Genomic DNA, 18,260 nt, shown 5'->3' with positions numbered 1-18,260 from the left:
TCCACTGACAGCCACCTCTCCTAGGCGCCGCTGCCAAGGAGACACTAGGGGTGCACAGTTGTCCTTAGTGCCTCCTTTTTAATGCGACACTCATTTAAATATTGTATCGCGCACCCAGGAGAGGTAGCTGGGTGTAGGATAGCGGGCGCTCAACACTAGGTGCCCGTTTTCCACGCGTCTTTATTGTATCGTCTTGTATGTGCACAAACCACCAAAAGCAAACAGAAAGAATACACATCCCTAGCAACCTTACCAGTATAAAGAACAATTTCTTTTAGTAGCTTATAAAGTATGAATTACAAGGTCACTTCTGAGACCCCTGGATAGAAAAATAAGCATTAATATCATGCTGATAACTGGGGAAGTTGTGGTGACAAGGAATACTTTCCCTCCTATGGAAATTGTTTATTTTCACTTTATGACAAGAGCCATGTTAAACTTGGTGGCCCGTGTGGCACAGCCGCAGACCAGTGCACTAACCTACACTCCCGACACCAGGCTTGGCCCCTCTCTCATCGATGCAGCCGCCTGCTGTGCTTCCACAACCTGGCATGGTCAGATGCCGGATTCAACCTGCCTGTTGCACTGCTCCCCCCCCCCCCCCCCCCCCCAGATGCTCCTAAGGAGCGCACGCACACCCGATCTCCTCTCACTTAAAAGGCCAGTGGCGGGAATGATCTGAGGGCGCCTCCAGATGATGTCACTGCTGGAACCACATATAAAGCTCCTCCAGACACCCCTCCAGTGCCTCAGCAATAGGTCGACTCCATTGGAAGAGTGCTTTGCCTCTGCATTCCTGATTCCTGATCTTTGCTTCCTAGTTCCTGCTTCCACTGTGTGTCCTGTTCCCGGTTTCTTGGCAGTCTGGTTTGTCTTCTGAATCATTGTCTTCGTGCTCAGTCTTCCCTTCATCTGTCTTCAGTGTCTCATCTTGCTCCTGTCGTTCCTCGTCCTCCCTCCTCCTCCTCTTCGCTCCAGCCTCATTGGATTGGACTGCAGGTTTTGACTTCAGATTGGACTTCTGTTTTGACTTTGGATTGGACTTCTGGCTTTGACCGGGATTGGACCTCGATGCTGCTAGACCCCTGACTGCCCCTGACCACTGCTTTCTTACCGTTTCTGCTCAAACTCTGCCTGCCCAGACCACTGCCTGAACCTCTACACTAAATAAACTCCACCTGCCATTGACCACAGCCTGAACCTGTCTCCTTTGCCTGCCGCTTGTCCTGACCGTTGCTCGTACAGACTTTGCTTCTTCTCCATGCTGGCCCACAACATCTCCTACGTGATGGATCTTCATCTTCACCAAGGCCTGCAGCTAAGTCCAGCTGGCCCCGGCACCCGAGAGCTCAACCTAAGGGAAACAAGGGATGATATTGGTGAAGCTCCAGTTGGGCCTCTGCTCCAGCCAGCTCCATCTGCCGATGGTGGGGACCTACAGGGCTCATCCCTGCAGGTTGTGCCAATTCCATCTTGGCTTAAGGGTCCATTTCTGCATCAGATTGCTGAGACCATGGATTCAGCCAATGTCTGGGGCCTTCAGGCATTCCTAGGCCTAGAACAGTAGATCCAGCAGGAGCAGTAGTTTCTTGAAGTCCTGGCGAGCTCCATGGAGTGACTCAGTGCCTGCTGGATGCAACAGCAGTATCAGCTGCCTTTTCATCTCCTGCTTTCCCTATATGTAACTATTATTCCCATGATTCGGCTACCGGTGCCACCCCAGTATGCTGGGGACCCAAAACAGTGCCAAGGGTTCTTGAACCAATGTTTCATGCATTTCTCTCTCCAGCCAGCACTGTTTCCCAATGACTCGGCCAAGACAACCTTCGTGCTCTCCCTGCTGGATGGTAAGGCCTTGGCCTGGGCCTCCCCATTATGGGAGTGAACAGATATTCTTCTCCAGGATCTTCAGAAATTCATCAAGGCCTTCAGGCTCATCTTAGACAAACCCAGCCAATTGGCCATGAGGGGTTAGGACCTTCTGCAATAAACCAGTAAAAAGGGCAAACCAAGATTAAAATGAAATAATGATTGCATAAAATCATTCTTTGAAATGTAGAGAAATAAAGCATAAAGATAAAAGTTTAATGCTACCTGGGAGCATATTGATAAACAGTGAGCCTCCTTTAATAATGGAAGGGTTCTCTCTGTCTCTCTGCATGTTCTCCCAAAAATCATTCTGCACTACTTGCAGCTTATAGATAGATTTTGTAGGTAGACCCATATAGAGAAAATTACAATCGCCAAGGTAAGAAACTAAAAGGGAGAACATAATTGTCTTAGTCACCTTTTTCAAGCAATGGGCAAAGCTAAATGTAGCTTTCAAGGGCTCGCTTGGCAGATGCTAGAGTATGAACATCTGTATTGAGCACAGAGTCTAGAATAACACCTAGATTTCTTGCTTGGGATTTAAGGGTGCACAAAACTCTAATACTCTTTGGAAGGACTTGCCAATCTGGCATACTTAAGGATACTGGTCACAGAATCATTGTTTTATTACCATTAAGTAAGGATGTGCATTCATTTGAAACAAATAGAATGATGTCCATATTCAGTCACTGGGTGGATTGCATACTTATTCAGCCAATTTTGGAGGGATATTTAGTAGTGCAGCTGCAGTATTGATTATAGACTGTCTTAAAGATAGCTGGATAAGTTTATCTGGCTAACTTTAGCACAGCTCTATGACACAACCATTTTACCTGCCTAATTCTGAATATCAGAGTTAACTGGATAATTTAGCTAGATAATGTAACTCCTCCCAAAAACGCCACCAGAACATCCCTAAATTATCCAGCTAAATTTTAGCCAGATAATGAGATGTCTGACTAATGTTTAGCCAGATAAGTAGGAGAAATATTCAAAACGCAGCATTTATGTATTTATTTATTTACTTATTTACTTGATTTGTATTCTGTTTTTCAGGCACATCAAAGTGGTTTATATTTAGGTACTGTAGGTATTTCCCTATCCCTAAAGGGCTTACAGTCTAAGGGCCTTAATCACTATGCTGAGTTAGGCCATTTACTGCTCAAAAAATTCTGCTTGTTGTCCAGTAAATGGCCTAACATGAGGATAACATGAGATATTTAGAAACAGGGAAACATGATGGCAGAAAAACAACATCCAGTCTGCCCATCTGTCCAATTAATTTAGCACTGTAATTCTCATCACTTCCTTAAAGATGTCCTGAATTTATCCCACGCTTTGTTGAATTCAGATACTGTTTTTGTCTCCACTGGGAGGCTGTTTCACACATCCACCAACCTCTCTGTACAGAAATATTTCCAAAGATTACTCCTGAGTCTACCCCCTTTCAACCTCATCCCATGACCCCTCGTTCTAGTGCCTCCTTTACATTGAAAAAGGCTTGCCTCCTGAAATATCTTGCATTATTCCAGGCCTGGCACCACACATATTTTAAATACAACTCAGGAGTTGTCCTGATGCACCGGCTGCAGCCTAGCGTTAAAAGGGCTATGGCCACAATGACACCCATGTAGGTGGCTCGTTGTTGCGATCTGGACCGTGGAGGTCCACGGCCGGCTTCCACACTTACCTCAAGCCACCCCGGGGCCCACAGCGGCCCATCCTGGCCTTGCTAGACCCTTCCCGCGGCCTCTCTCCACGCTGACACCTGGCACCTGGCCCCGCCCCCTAGGCGTCCGCGCACTCAGGGGCTCTACAATTTAAAATGGCCAGCATGGGAAAGGACCACTCTGCCTCTTCAAGTGATGTCAGACGCTGCCAATATTTAAACAGGCTTGCAGTCTTCTCCCTTGCCTTGCAACGAGGTTCACTCGGTTTAGAATCTCTAGTTGCTGTTCCTGACTTCGGCTCATTCCTGGCTTCTGATTTCGGCTTGTTCCTGGCTTCTGACTTCGGCTTCTGCTCCTGGCTTCTGACTTTGGCTCGTTCCTCGGTATCCTGCTCGATCCATCCAGAAGGCCTCGCCTAATTCCAAGCGGCTCGGGTCCTCACGGGCTCCTCCCGGGGGGACCATGGGCTTCCAATGGTGAAGTTCCAGTTGGCCTCCTGGCTCCAGATTCCTTATCTTCACTCTCCGGGCCATCTCTTCAGATACTTGCCACAGGAGACCACTAGTAAGTCCAAGCGGCTCGGATCCTCATGGGCTCCTCCTGGGGGGAACTCGGGCTTCCAGTTGTGAAGATCCATCAGGTCTCCTGCCCCGTGCTGCCTCCCGGCTTTGTCCTTCACTGTGGGCCTTCCCACAGTGCATCATCATCTGTCTCAACCAGCTCAAGGGTCCACGATTACAACAGTTTGCAAGGCCATGGACCCAGCGGACCTTGCTGGCCTCCAGGCCATTCCTGGTATCGCTCAGCAAGTACAATAGCAGCAACATTGTTTAGATGTCCTGACGGCCACTGTAGAAATACTGGCAACCCGTCTGGATGCCACGCCCCCATTACCACCACCGGCGCCTGTTCTGATGCCTAGCCTTGAACCTGTAACCGCCACACAGCTGCCAGCCCCATCCAGGTATTCGGGGAGGCCAAACAGTGTCGTGGTTTCCACAATCAATGCTTTGTTCATTTCACCCTGCTGCCGTCACAGTTTCCATCTGATTTAGTCAAGACGAGCTTTATCATTTCCCTGTTGGAAGGCCGGGCTCTCCTCTGGGCTTCGCCGCTATGGGAACGTAAAGACCCCATCCTGGGAAACCTGGAACAATTGTGGCTACCTTTAGACAGATTTTCGTTGAACTCGCATGCAAGTCCACAGCGGTCACGGAAATACTACAGTTATGTCAGAGTGCTCGTTCACTTGCCAAGTACGCAGTTGAATTCCGCACTCTGGCAACCGAGCTAGACTGGAGAGAGGACAGCCTCCACTGGATATACTTGGAAGGACTGTCTCCTCACCTCAGAGACGAACTAGCAGCAAGAGAGCTTCCCGATGATTTGGATGCAATGATTGACCTGGCAGGAAGGAATGGCCGTCGATTCTAACTACGTAGCCATGAGGGGAGATCTACTCGGAGACCAACTAATTTGGCACCCACCTTTTTGCGCCCGTTGGCATTTCCTCCGAAGCCTTCCGGCAATCAAGGGCCAGAACCCATGCAGTTGGGGCGAGGTCCCCTCTCTCAGGAGGAAAGAAGACGCCGGCGTTCCTTGGGCCTCTGCTTGTATTGCGGCAACAAAGGGCACTTCCTGGCCCAATGTGGCGAACGGCTGGGAAACGCCAGGTCCTAGGTCTCATCAGGGAGCTGACCCTAGGAAACACAAATATCGCTCCCCAATGCACCATACCGGTGACCTTAGAATATCCTGGCGGCTCCTTCGCTACCTCAGCTTTGGTGGACTCCGGAGCTGGAGGGAACTTTATTCTCTATGATCTGGTCCAGCAGTTACAGCTAGCCATACAGCCACTTCACCCACCATTCAGGGTTTCCTCAATCCAGGGAACCCCTCTTCCGGGGAGCATTACTACCACCACAAAGCCCTTAACTCTCCGCACTGGCCTCCTGCACACAGAAGAAATATCATTTCTTATTTTGGCGGGATCAATTCATCCGATTGTTTTGGGTCTGCCCTGGCTTCAGAAGCATTCTCCGGTTATCCACTGGGAGACTCTTCAAATCGCATCATGAAGCACTTCCTGTTTTAACTCCTGCTTGGCCACGGTCTCGCAACCCGGTGTTCAGCTCCTTACCACCCCAGTCTCTATACCCCGACCCTACCGGGACTACTTGGACGTCTTTTCCAAGGAAAAAGCTGAACTTCTCCTGGAATACCGGTCCTTCGACTGCGCCATTGACCTGATGCCAGGTACCACACTCCCCAGGGGGCATGTATAACCTTTATCCCTTCCGTCGACCAGGGCTATGTCTAGCTACATTCAAGATAACCTAGATCGTGGCTTCATCCGGCCCTCCAAATCCCCAGCCGGAACCGGATTCTTTTTTGTGGCTAAGAAAGATGGATCTCTCAGGCCTTGTATCGACTATTGTGGCCTGAATGCCATTACAAGACGAGACAGGTATCCTTTACCGCTGATTCCAGAACTCCTAGACCGTCTACAAGGAACCCAGATTTTCTCCAAATTGGACTTTTGGGGGATGTACAACCTGGTAAGGATACGACCCGGTGATGAGTGGAAAACTGCCTTCAACACGAGAGACAGACACTATGAATATCTGGTCATGCCCTTTGGTTTGTGTAATGCCCCGGCGGTTTTTCAAAACCTTATGAATGAGGTACTGAGGGATATGTGGCATACATTGGTGATCATGTATTTAGATGATGTCCTGATCTACTCCAAGGATCTGGTCACACACCGTTTCAACGTTCGACAGGTCTTACAGAAACTACGAGACAATCGTCTCTTTGCCAAACTAGAGAAGTGTCAGTTCGAGCAAAAATCCCTGCAATTTCTTGGGTACATTGTGTCCTCTACCGGCTTCCATATGGACCTGGATAAGGTAACAGCTATTAAGGATTTGCCTCGCCCTATGGGGGTGAAGGCTCTTCAAGGCTTCCTAGGCTTCGCCAACTTCTACAGCCAATTCATACCACACTACTCCCGGGTAGTGGCTCCGCTCACTGCTCTTACCAGAAAAGGAGCAGACACCAGAAATTGGCCTCAGGCGGTGCAATAGGCCTTCCAGGAGCTTAAGAGAGCCTTTCTTTGGGACGTGAGTCTCCACCATCCAGACCCTCAATGTCAGTTTATCTTCGAGGTAGACTCATCCGACATCGCTGTAGGAGCGGTCCTAAGCCAAGTATCCAGTGCAGGCAAATCCTTGCCAGGCTCCTACTTCTCCTGCCAATAAGAACTATGGTATCGGGGACAAGGAGTTGCTGGCCATTAAGCTGGCCTTTGAAGAATGGCGCCAGTGGCTTGAAGGGGCCCAATATCCCATAATTGTCTATACTGACCACAAGAAGAGAGTTTCTGTGTCGGGCTCAACGCCTCAACCCCCGGTAAGCTCGCTGGTCTCTATTTTTCAGCCAGTTCAACTTTCTCCTCTGCTACAGACCTGCATGTAAGAATGTTTGGGCTGATGCACTTTCTCGCACTGGAGAGACCGAAGACACCCCTAAGCCACCTCAATACATCTTAGATCCGGAAAAGTCCTTCTGGCAGCTTCAGAGGCTGTACCTCTAGGCAAGACGGTAGTGCCTGCTCACCTGCGCAAGAAAGTATTATCATGGGCCCACGACTTGTTAACTGCCAGCCATCCCGGACTCGCCCGGACCTTAGAGCTATTGACCAAATACTATTGGTGGCCTCAAGTAAAGAAAGATGTACTTTTGTATGTTAATTCTTGTCCTACCTGTGCTTGACAAAAACCCCTGCCCAGCCGTCCCTGGGGCCTCCTCCAACCGTTACCCATTCCCACTGAGCCATGGACTCATCTCTCCACGGACTTTATAGTCGACCTGCCTCCGTCAGAGGAAAAGACTGTGATATTTGTCACGGTTGACAGATTTTCAAAGATGGTTCACTTTGTGCCCCTTGCCAAGTTACCAACCACGCCTGAACTTGCGCAACTCTTTACCCAGCATATCTTTCGCCAACATGGACTCCCTCTCCATGTTGCCTTGGAACGAGGTTCGCAGTTCATGGCCAAATATTGGAGAGCGCTCTGCAAGAAGTTTAGGGTCCAACTAGACTTCACCACGGCCTTTCACACACAAGGCAACAGTCAAGTAGAACGTTTGAACTGAACCTTGAAAGCATTCCTTCAAGCCTTTGTAGGGGACCAACAAAATGACTGGGTGGCTCTACTGCCATGGGCAGAATTTTCTTATAACTTCCATCAACATTCTGCCACTAATAAGCTTTCTTTTCACTTGGTCTATGGGAAACAACTCAGACCTCCTTTGTCCTTGCCCCTGAAGGTCTCTTCTCCTGCAGCACAAATCTCAGCTCAACAGCTACATGTCTTTTGGAAGTCCACTTGGGAGAAATTGCGACAGACCGCTGCTACCTCAAAGAAATATGCAGACCGACTGCGATGCCCTGCTCCTGTATTTCACCCTGGAGATAAGGTGTGGTTAAGCACCAAGAACATTCAATTACGGATTCCCTCCATGTGTTTGGCTCCCCGGTATATCAGCCCGTTTGCTGTTGTGGAGCGAGTGGGCACTGTCTCCTACCATTTACGCCTTCCACCCACATGAAGGATCCACAATGTCTTCCACGTGTCCTTACTCAAGCCTTTGATTCTGTCGGTCTTCCACGGCAAACCTCCAGACCCCTCCAAACCGACTGCTGAACAAGACATTGTCTATCAGGTGAAGGAGGTCTTAGATGTTTGGTTTTTTCATAGAAGATGGGAGTATCTTCTCTCCTGGGAGAGGGGTATGGCCCCAAGGAGAATACTTGGGAGCCAGCCTCTAACATCTTGGAAAAGACCCTTCTTCACCAGTTTTACTTGGATCACCCAGCTAAACCGAGACCTCCAGGAAGGGGGCGTAAGAGGGGAGGTCCACAGCCAGCTTCCGCACTTACCCCAAGCCGCCCTGGGGCCCATGGCGTTCGGTCCTGGCCTTGCTAGGCCCTTCCCACGGCCTCTCTCCACGACGATGCCGACGCCCAGCACCTGGCCCCGCCCCCTAGGCGCGAGAGCGCGCAGGGGCTCTACAATTTAAAGGGGCCAGCGCGGGAAAAGATGACTCCGCCTCCTCAAGTGACGTCAGACGCTGCCAATATTTAAACGAGCTTTGCAGTCTTCTCCCTTGCCTTGCAACGAGGTTCACTTGGTTTAGAGTCTCTAGTTGCTGTTCCTGACTTCGGCTCGTTCCTGGTTCCTGACTTCAGCTCGTTCCTGGCTTCTGATTTCGACTCATCCCTGGCTTCTGACTTCGGCTCGTTCTGCGGTATCCTGCTCACTCCATCCAGGAGGCCTTGCCTAAGTCCAAGCAGCTTGGGTCCTCATGCACTCCTCCCAGGCGGACCACGGGCTTCCAGTGGTGAAGTTCCAGTTGGCCTCCTGGCTCCAGCTTCCTCATCTTCACTCTCCAGGATGTCTCTTCAGATACTTGCCACAGGAGACCTGGGGGGATCTCGGGCTTCCAGTGGTGAATATCCATCAGGTCTCCTGCCCCGTGCCACCTCCCGGTTTTGACCTCTACTGTGGGCCTTCCCATGGTGCGTCATCATCTGTCTCAGCCGGCTCAAGGGTCCATGATTACAACACTCACTGTTTAAAAAAAAGAAAAATAAATGTTTTTATGCCCAAGGCAAGCCCCATTTCTCTGCCCGCAACCCTGCCCCTTGACTCCAAAAACCTGGCCACAGGATGCTGAGAGGCCAGGACCCCCACTCCCCTGGACTCCCCCTTTGTTGAAAATAATTGTCCCCTGGTGGCCAACCCTACATCCATGGACCACCTCCTTAAAATAAAAGAAATCCCTGGTGATCTAGTGGTTGCCTATCTCCACCCTAGCCCACCCCTAGACTACCTTTACCTTATAAAAGGTCCCTAGTGATCCAGTAATGGGACAAAGGCCAGTTAGCATTATTTTGAAAGATGACGTTGATTGGGCCTGGAGCTAGGGGGCACTCCAATCTGCTATTAGGCCACCATGGATTCTTCTTTGAGGTGGGGGGGGGGCTCTGGGGGCAGGTGGCAGGATCTGAGGATTCTCCTAGACCACTAGGGTCTATTTTCTTGGTACGGGTGAGTGGTGGAGCCCACTAGAACCCAGGATTGAATCTATGGAAGGGGGTCAGGGCATTGGATGGCTTTGGGAGGGTTATACTGGGAGTTGGGTTTTGGAATCTAGAGTCATTTACTTGGAAAAGGGAGGGGCTTGGAAAGGGGACAGTACACTGCTGCGTGAAATTAAATCTACTTTTTTTTTTTTTTACTTTGTGCCACCTCTAGATGTGGCGAGGGGATGGGCCATGTTCTCACAAGACCTCCAGGGGGGATTTTGAAACTTTGTAGGGGGGGTTACTTTGGGGCTGTGTTGCCCTTGAAGAGGCATCCCAGGGAGACTGGGATGTGCGTTAAGTCCCAATTTTCTCAGGATGACAATTCCACCTCCTTCATATGCAATAAGATAATGTGGCTGTTTTTTTTTTAATCCAGCTGCTTTGCATGCATTAGGTAATTTTCAGCATACACATGTATGCAATGCAGCTAATTTCAATAGGGCATGGATATTTAGTTTAAAAACCATGCGATATTGAAGCGATATGGGTATATTGTGTGATTATCAGCATTTATCGTGCAATAAATGCTGTTTTACGCATGCTATATCCTTATAGCAATTTAGTAAATCAACTTGTTAGATTGTGAGCCCATTGGGTATAGAGAAATACCTACAGTACCTGAATATAATCCATTTTGAAGTGACTGAAAACCGGAATATAAATAAAATAAATAGGGCAGCCTGGTGTCAAAATGTCACACCAGTTTTATAATCTTTACACTGTTTGTCAGTGATCTGGCATATGAAGTTTAAGATCTTGATTTTGGTCTACAAGGTATTATTGTGACAGGGACATACATCCTGCCACTAATAGGACCTGGGTGAACCCTGAGTTTAGTTACAGAGAGAAGGTTAGTATCATGGGAGGTACCATTCAAATACTGCTCTTCCTCTTGTAGAATCTGGAATGGCCGTCCCCTTAAAAAGTCTATTTATGAACTCTCCAAAATGAGATTCTCAGAGAGTGTAGAGGTGCTGAGAAGTTTAACTTTCATTGTTTTGGCAAGCCTAGTCAAGGCCCTGTGGATCCTGACTGTTCTCCTTCCAGTGCACAACCTTTCTAGTGGGTCTCTTTAAGGGAATTTGGAGACTTTTATGAGGGGACTCTGTTATTTTGATTCTGTTCCTTTTCGGGGAAAGAACATTTTTTTGTTAGAAGATCCAGGAGGAAGTATGGCTGCCCCTTCCTGCCAGAAGCAAGAGAGCATCTTGTTTCCAAGAGGATTCCTTACAATCAAGGATCCTGCAGAGTACTAAAGAAACTGTGTAAAATAAAAGAAGATGAGTAAAAAATATTTCACCAACTGGAAACATCCATCTGGTGTTTATCACCCTGGGGAGAGAAAGAAAGTATCACCTCTCTGTGCCATAGACTGTTTTTGCAAGTTATCAATTTTGGAAGAGCTTTTGCCCAGCTGAAAAGATCCTGCCCATCTGGGAGCTCCACTTAAATAATCCAAGAGAGTGAGAGTTTTCCCTGGTTCCCAAAACAAGCGAATGCTGCACAGATAAAGGGAAAAGATTAGAAAGAAATTGAGAAGATAATTCTGTGGTGCTGCAGTTTGAGTTTTGTGCCATTTTTGAGTTTGAGTTTTGTGCCAAACTAAAAAATGTGCCATTTTTTAGTTTGAGTTTTGTGCCATTCTCGACCCCCAGTTACTCTTAGTTCTCCACCTCCCCCCCCCCCCCCCTGTTATTTGTAATTTCCACCTTTTGTTATCATGTAAACCGATATGATGTGTATTTTAATGTCGGTATAGAAAAACTGTTAAAATAAATAAATAAATAAATTCATCACCAGTATTTACAGTAAAGACTTTTATTTTGGACACTACCAAAGTGACTCCAGAGTATTTATTTTGCATTCACTGCACCCACGTAAAGGATAGACATCCTCCCCAGGGGAAACAAAAGTAAATGTCATCAGGACCTGAAAGGACTCCTTTCTTCCCCCAGTCCAACCAATCCACACTTGGGGAAGTGAGGGAGACGGAACAGCTAATCAGGGAGAAGTTCCAGCCCCGAAGAGTAACACATAAGACTTGCCAAAAGTCCCTGGTGGCCAGCGGGGGTCCGGAAGCCATCTCCTGCACTCGGGCCGTCGGCTGCCAGTAATCAAAATGGCGCCAATAGCCTTTGCCCTTACTATGTCACAGGGGCTATTGGTGCCTTTGGTCAGCCCCTGTCACATGATAGGAGCACAAGATTGCGCCAGTCATCCATTGCTACTACCATGGGATGGGGCCGACCAATGGCACCGGTAGCCCCTGTGACATAGTAAGGTCAAAGGCTATCGGCGCCATTTTGAATACAGCAGCCGAGGGTGTGAGTGCAGGAGATGGCTCCCGGACCCCCTGCTGGACCACCAAGGAGTTTTGGTAAGTCTTGGGGGAGTCAGGAGGGTGGGGGGTTGTAGTTAATTCAATTTTAGCTGGGAAACAAATACGAATTAATGCATGAACGTATCAGGGGCCCCCCTTGCCAAATGCAACGTATCTGCCCCCCCCCCCCAAATGCAGCGTATGGCGTCCCTCTGCACATCCCTAATGTCCATGCCCTGCCCTGCCCAGACCATGTCCACGCCCCACCCTTATTTGGAAACTTTTCAGATGTGCACACAGTGGGTTTTATGCGCATATTTGGGTGCTTTTTAAAATAGGATTGGTGTTCGCGCATCCCCCGATTGATGTGTGCGCTGGGCTTCTAAAATACACCTTTTCGGTTTTATTGGTCTTTTGGAAGGCACAAAATTAGACTTTCCATCACACTCAGTGCAAATTTTTCTTATTTTGTCCTAAGAAAAAGGTGGCAAAGCTCTCTCATTTATGTATACAACATTTTCCATAAAATTAAAACTTTAAACTTTACATTATTCTTTATGTTTGTACAAAATTAACTTTATAAAGTGTCACAACTCGGGCTTGATAAATTAACAAATGTAGAGGGGTTATTTTCAAACAGGCCACATACCATTGTACACACAGAATTTACCAAGCTTTTTCATAGCAAACTTACAGAGTATGGCACAATATTCGCATACATTCACTTGTAAAATTGCATCTCCTCTTCAGAGGGCATAACTTATGCATGTTCACTTACAAGCATACTTCTCAAATCAAATGTATGCCATAAGTGCTGACTCCTTCCCAATTCCACCTCTCTAGAATGCCTCTACACAGTGCATATAAAAGCTCACGTGAAACCAGATTATGTGTGTCCTTCTACATGCACTGAGCACAAGTCAATTTCAGAACAGTCGTTTCTGTGCATAAAAGCGAGTTTTATCTACATAAATTGCTGGTTTCTCAGAGATGGATGCATTCTCAGCCTGCCCTTCCTACAATCTTCTTTATGACTACATGAAAAAAAGATCATAATTCCTCTGTGGTTGTGATGTCTTATAAATTTAATTTTGCACAAACGTATACAGATATAGAGCTAGACAGACTGTATATATTTTGATCTAGTCCTATCTGCAACTCTTCTCTAACAGATTGAACAATTAGTATTCCCAAGAATAACTGATACTCATTTTTTTCTTCTTAAGAAGAATGGAAAGCTGAGCTGACTTTGAAAAGGAGGATTCGCTTGGATTGTGTTTATTTTTCTTTTTACAGCTGTATGACAAAGAAAGGTGTGTTAACTCTCTCTGATAAGTAGTGCTACAATATGGCTGTTTGGTGACACAATTTCTTTTGTATTCACGGAGAGAAAAAGAAGTGCAGGACTTCATTCCCATTCCATTCAGTCCATATCATGTGACTGCAATCCAGAATTTTACAAGCCAGAAATTCCTGTATTTCCAAAGCAGGTCTTCCTGTGCCCTACCTCTGCAGCATATTTCTCTCCATCCACAACATGCTCAGAGCCATGGTCATCAGATGAGCCCCAGTGAAAGTGAAACTGCTGGAGCCTGTAGACTCCATGGAGAGGTCCTCCCTTCAGCACTGTGAGAAAGAAAGAGAGAGAACAAGTGCCAGCATCAGAACCTCATGTGCAAATATAACATCCAAGTCAAGTCTAATATTGCCACCATTGGGTATTAGAAAGCTGCTCTGATAGTATCTGTGGTATATTAAACATTGCATATGCTTATTTAGCTAAACATCATACCTAAAACAAGATCACAGGTCAATCCATTCAGTCTAGCTCAGTTCTGATAGCCTTATGGAGACCTTTGCATATTAAACCAGAGGAAGACTGAAAAAAATCACTATGCACCTAGACAATTCAGCTGCATAGAGTCAAAATAAAAAATCCTTTCTGACCAAGTCTGGTGATTATTACAGTCTTCAAACCACACACTATATGAGGGCTTGACTTAAGAATATAGGAATATGATATTCCAAGCTGCCTCAGACCAAAGGTCCTCTGAGCCCAGTATCCTGACTCCAACATTGGCCAGTCCAGGTCATTAGGAAGTACCCAGAAGATCCTAAAGAGTAGAACAATTCCTTATTGCTCACTCCCAGGGATAATGAATGTTTTTTTCCAAGTCCACCTGCCTAATAATTCTTCATGGACTTTTCCTCAGTGCAAACTATTGGATAGCTCTCATCTTGCTGCTGGGCTTCTGTCTGCATTTTAATTTTATGAGTAGATAAAGGCCTAAAGGCTGGTAATGAGCAGGTATGTCTCAATGTAAGGGTTGATAAATCTAATTAGGTTTTTAAAATTTATTTATTATGTGTCTTTTAAAATCTGTGCTTTTTAAATTTGATAACTGGGTGATTACTGCTAGTGAAGAACCATCAGCAGGACTAAAATTAGTCAATCACTAAAAATCAGGGTTAATATTATTTTAAGTGACTAATTGATTTATTTTGAAGACTTTCCTCATAGTGGGAGTGATCATCTATATATCAAAGAATGAGCCGGGGGAGGGTGGGAATCAAACTAGTAGCTAGTTGCCCAGGAACCAGTACTCTCACAGTACTCTTCAGATCAAGAAAGTGACCTTTGCAAACTCACAATTCTAACACTGGCAAACAAACACTATCTTTTACTAGCTCAGAGAATCAGAGTCTATTTTCCCACTACACAAACAATTCGAACACTGGCAAACAATTCTAACTTTCTGCCTTCATCAATTTAAAAAAAGGTAAACCCAAATGACCTGTGCCACTTGCCACCAATGAATTTAGGAGCAGCAACAAGGTCATACCAGAATTTGTATATATGCCGAGTAACGCCAGCTGGCAAGCCCTGAAGAAGGTAATATTCAAAGGCCCTGCTACAGGTAAAACTGTGTTTTATATGCAGAAATGGTCTTTTACAAAATTCCCTTCCTGATTTGTGGGTAAAATTACATGCATATGTCATGTATGCATATACTGTACATTTATCTAAATTCAAAAAAATAAATGCTGAAATAAATCCTAAAAATTATAAAAGAAAGAAAGATAGGATGGTTAGATATTCATATGACACACTGCTTGATGTAGAGAGGAATCATTTAATGATTTATTAGTGTGCTTCAGCCAATCACTGTATCTTCATCCTCCTTACCGTTAAACCATTAATTTTAATTTTATTTTTATTTATAATGTATAACCTTAAAAATTTAAAATAGCAAGCCTATAGAATAACCTTACAATATCCCCACTAATACTCATAAACTGTTCTATCCCATATTCCTATATGCATTCATATTGTGTAATTCCATATTATATGATCCCAACAAGGGCCCTTTGTTTCACTAATAAGGCTTCTTCAGGGGCTTTTAACATGTTTGCAATCCAAAACAATGCATTACTCACTTATATCCACAAGGGATAGTTTAATCAGTAAATGATAAATTACCTATACTTCTAGGAATGCATTAGACAGATGGAAAATATCTTGAATGCTTATCTGAGTTGCATATTTGCCTTTCTTGTAGATTTGATGGAATAACTTTCAAAGTGAACTTATGCATGTGTGTCTGTTTTGAAAATTAATATAGCATATATGCATATTTGTTGGCTAATTTATGCACAATGTTACAAATTACTCTCTTTGTGCACATCCACCCACAGAGTCAATGAATTTCTTGTACATACAGGTCCACAGCCTTAGGTCAATCTCCTGGGAAAAGAAAAGTGTTATATTTGGAAGAAAATGTGTGAAATAATATTTGTAGTAAGAACTCATTTTTACACTAATATTGTTTTCCTATGCACCCCTTCTACTCCTGAATCAGTTATGCGGTCATCCAGTTTTGAGTTTTGTTAATCTAGCTTCATTTCTTGTTAATTTATACTGTGGAATGACTCCAAGATTAAACATGAAGTAGTTTCTGTTTTTTCTCAGACTTTTTTCTTTGTTTACCTGGCAGTTTTCTCCTACTCCTTATGGGCTTTCTGCTCCAATCAAAACCAACTTCTTCTAGGCTACAGAGTCACCAGCCTTTATTCAGAATAACCCATTTTCCTGCCATTTTATAATTCCCCTCCTCCTATCTTGCCCAGCCATTAAAGCCACTGTCCTTGGCCAGTTACCTTCTGGAACGTGGCATGTGTGCACCTTGAATCTGATCACTGGGTGACACCATTGTGAGAAGGATGAGATTATCTCCCCCAAGGTTGTGAGAATGCTGCCTCCACAACGTCTCTAGCCTTCACAAAGCAAAGAAACAGAATCTGGTCTCCAGAGACAATCTCTAATCTCTTGCCTGGCAAGGTTTGTGTAGAGAGATATCCCATGTTTTACCACTGAAAGCACCAAATAAGAATCATAATAGCCAAGAAATATGCAGACTAGTATGCTGACAGGCCAAAATACTATGACACCTAAGAAAAGAAACTTTGCCCAGATGAGAAATTTAAACTGATGGATGCTATCAGATCTGCCTTTTTGTAAGCTCCTGTGTAAATAAGACCAAGGCAGAGGGACAATGCAACAACTTAAGCTCATAAGCCAAAGTCAGGGGCCATCCAAGGCAAGTCAAGAGGTCAGAGGGACCCCCATCCTAGAAAGAAGAGAGGCAGTCTGAGACAAACGCCAAATTTGACATACAGCTTGGCATACGTGGCAGGACCCCCCCAAAGAAATGAGGAGGGGAGAAAAGACCTGCAAAATTATGCATGAGCTTATGCATATTTATCAGCTGGAAAGTATAAGATGAGGGGGCAAATAAGGAGAAGGAGTGAACCCGAAGCAGCCCAGCACCCCCTGCTATCAAGGAGGGAGAAGACTAGGTAAGGCCAGGAGACTGGATAGAAGAGACATGCAGTCTGAGGTGGTAAGGAGTGGAGAGCAGTCCGGTAGCTCTGCCAGCACCAGACCCAGAAGCAAGCCTCTTTCCCGGACTGCCCTGCATATGTGCCAGCACCATAGCCGAGGAGCAAGTCTCCTCTCCTGCCCACATTCTCCAGACCTCCAGCCAGCAACTGCTTCAGAGGTGAACAGAAGGATAAAGCCTGAAATTGGGACCAGGGGTAAATTAGCCATAAGTATTAATATATTAAGCAGGCTAAGGTTTATGGCATGTTTGAAATCACCCATGGGACCCATACTGGGTTTGACCAAGGGTCCATCAAGCCCAGTATCCTGTTTCCAACTGTTGCCAATCCAAATTACAAGTACCTGGCATGTACCCAAACATTAGGTAGATCATAAACTACTATTGCTTATTAATAGGGATGTGCAATCGTTTTTCCCGAATTAGGAAATTTCAATGAAATTGCCTAATTCGGAATGGTTCGGGAGAACTGAAAAATGATTGAATTTTTTTCAAAATTTCTGAAAAAATTCATTTTCGGGTTAGTGAGCACTAACGGGAGTTAGTGCACGCTAACTCCCGATAGTGCACACTAACGTGGCAGAGTTAGTGCACGCTAACCCGAAAATCAGGCCCCCGATAAAAAACAAATTCCCATGGGGGGTGGGGGGGCCTGAAACAAAGCCCGACACAATATAGCAACCCAAAGCACATCTCTATTAATTACCGTCATAGCAGTTTATGGATTTAACTTACAATGGTAGCATGGGCTGCCAGTTAATGCTTTGGGATGAGAACTTCCTTGGCTTGGGAAGGGGTGGGCTGCAAGGCCTTATATATATATATATTTTTTTTTACTGTGGCCTCATCATGGCAGAGAACAGTAGGGGGTTTTAAGGCCGCCGCAGGAGGTGTGTTAGCTGTCTCCTATTGGGAGAGGCAGAGCTCATGCAGTTGAAGGCAGTCAAATGTTTCCTGCCATCACAGCTGAATGAGAACAGCAGGAACAGGCCACAATCAAGCAGAAAGCCTCAGGGGAGACTTCTCCTCTATAAGAAAAGATACTGAGGAGACCTGGTGTTGATCACAGTGACTCTTTGGCATGAGGCCAATGTGATCAACACCAGCCATCTGACCGGCCCACCAGGGCATGCCTGAAGCCCCGACAGGCCAACCCGCCCGGCATGAGCCCAGGCGAATAAGTACATGCATGCTCTTCTCTTGGCTCTGCCCAGGAACGCCCATGCCTTGCCCTCACCATGCCCCTCGTTTGTTCAATGAGAGATATTTGTGCATCTGAGATGTAGGCAGCTTTTAAAATTGGGTGGATATGTGCATGTCCTACATGCGTGCACATCCCCCAATTT

The 18,260-nt window shown here is 46.0% G+C and overlaps 1 protein-coding gene across 2 annotated transcripts in view; it reads right to left on the bottom strand.

The window, feature by feature from the left end:
* Window positions 1-18,260, bottom strand: part of LOC115085499 (carbonic anhydrase 3-like) — a 101,145-nt gene that overhangs the window by 15,583 nt on the left and 67,302 nt on the right. For both annotated transcript variants that reach the window (XM_029591601.1, XM_029591602.1), the window contains exon 4: window positions 13,521-13,639. In XM_029591601.1, coding sequence (XP_029447461.1) covers window positions 13,521-13,639 — 119 coding nt within the window. The remainder of the gene's footprint in view (window positions 1-13,520; window positions 13,640-18,260) is intronic.

This window comes from Rhinatrema bivittatum, chromosome 2, assembly GCF_901001135.1.
Source record: "Rhinatrema bivittatum chromosome 2, aRhiBiv1.1, whole genome shotgun sequence".
Lineage (NCBI taxonomy): Eukaryota > Metazoa > Chordata > Amphibia > Gymnophiona > Rhinatrematidae > Rhinatrema > Rhinatrema bivittatum.
The sequence above is the reverse complement of the archived record's forward strand: the minus strand, read 5'-3'. Positions and strand labels throughout refer to the sequence as shown.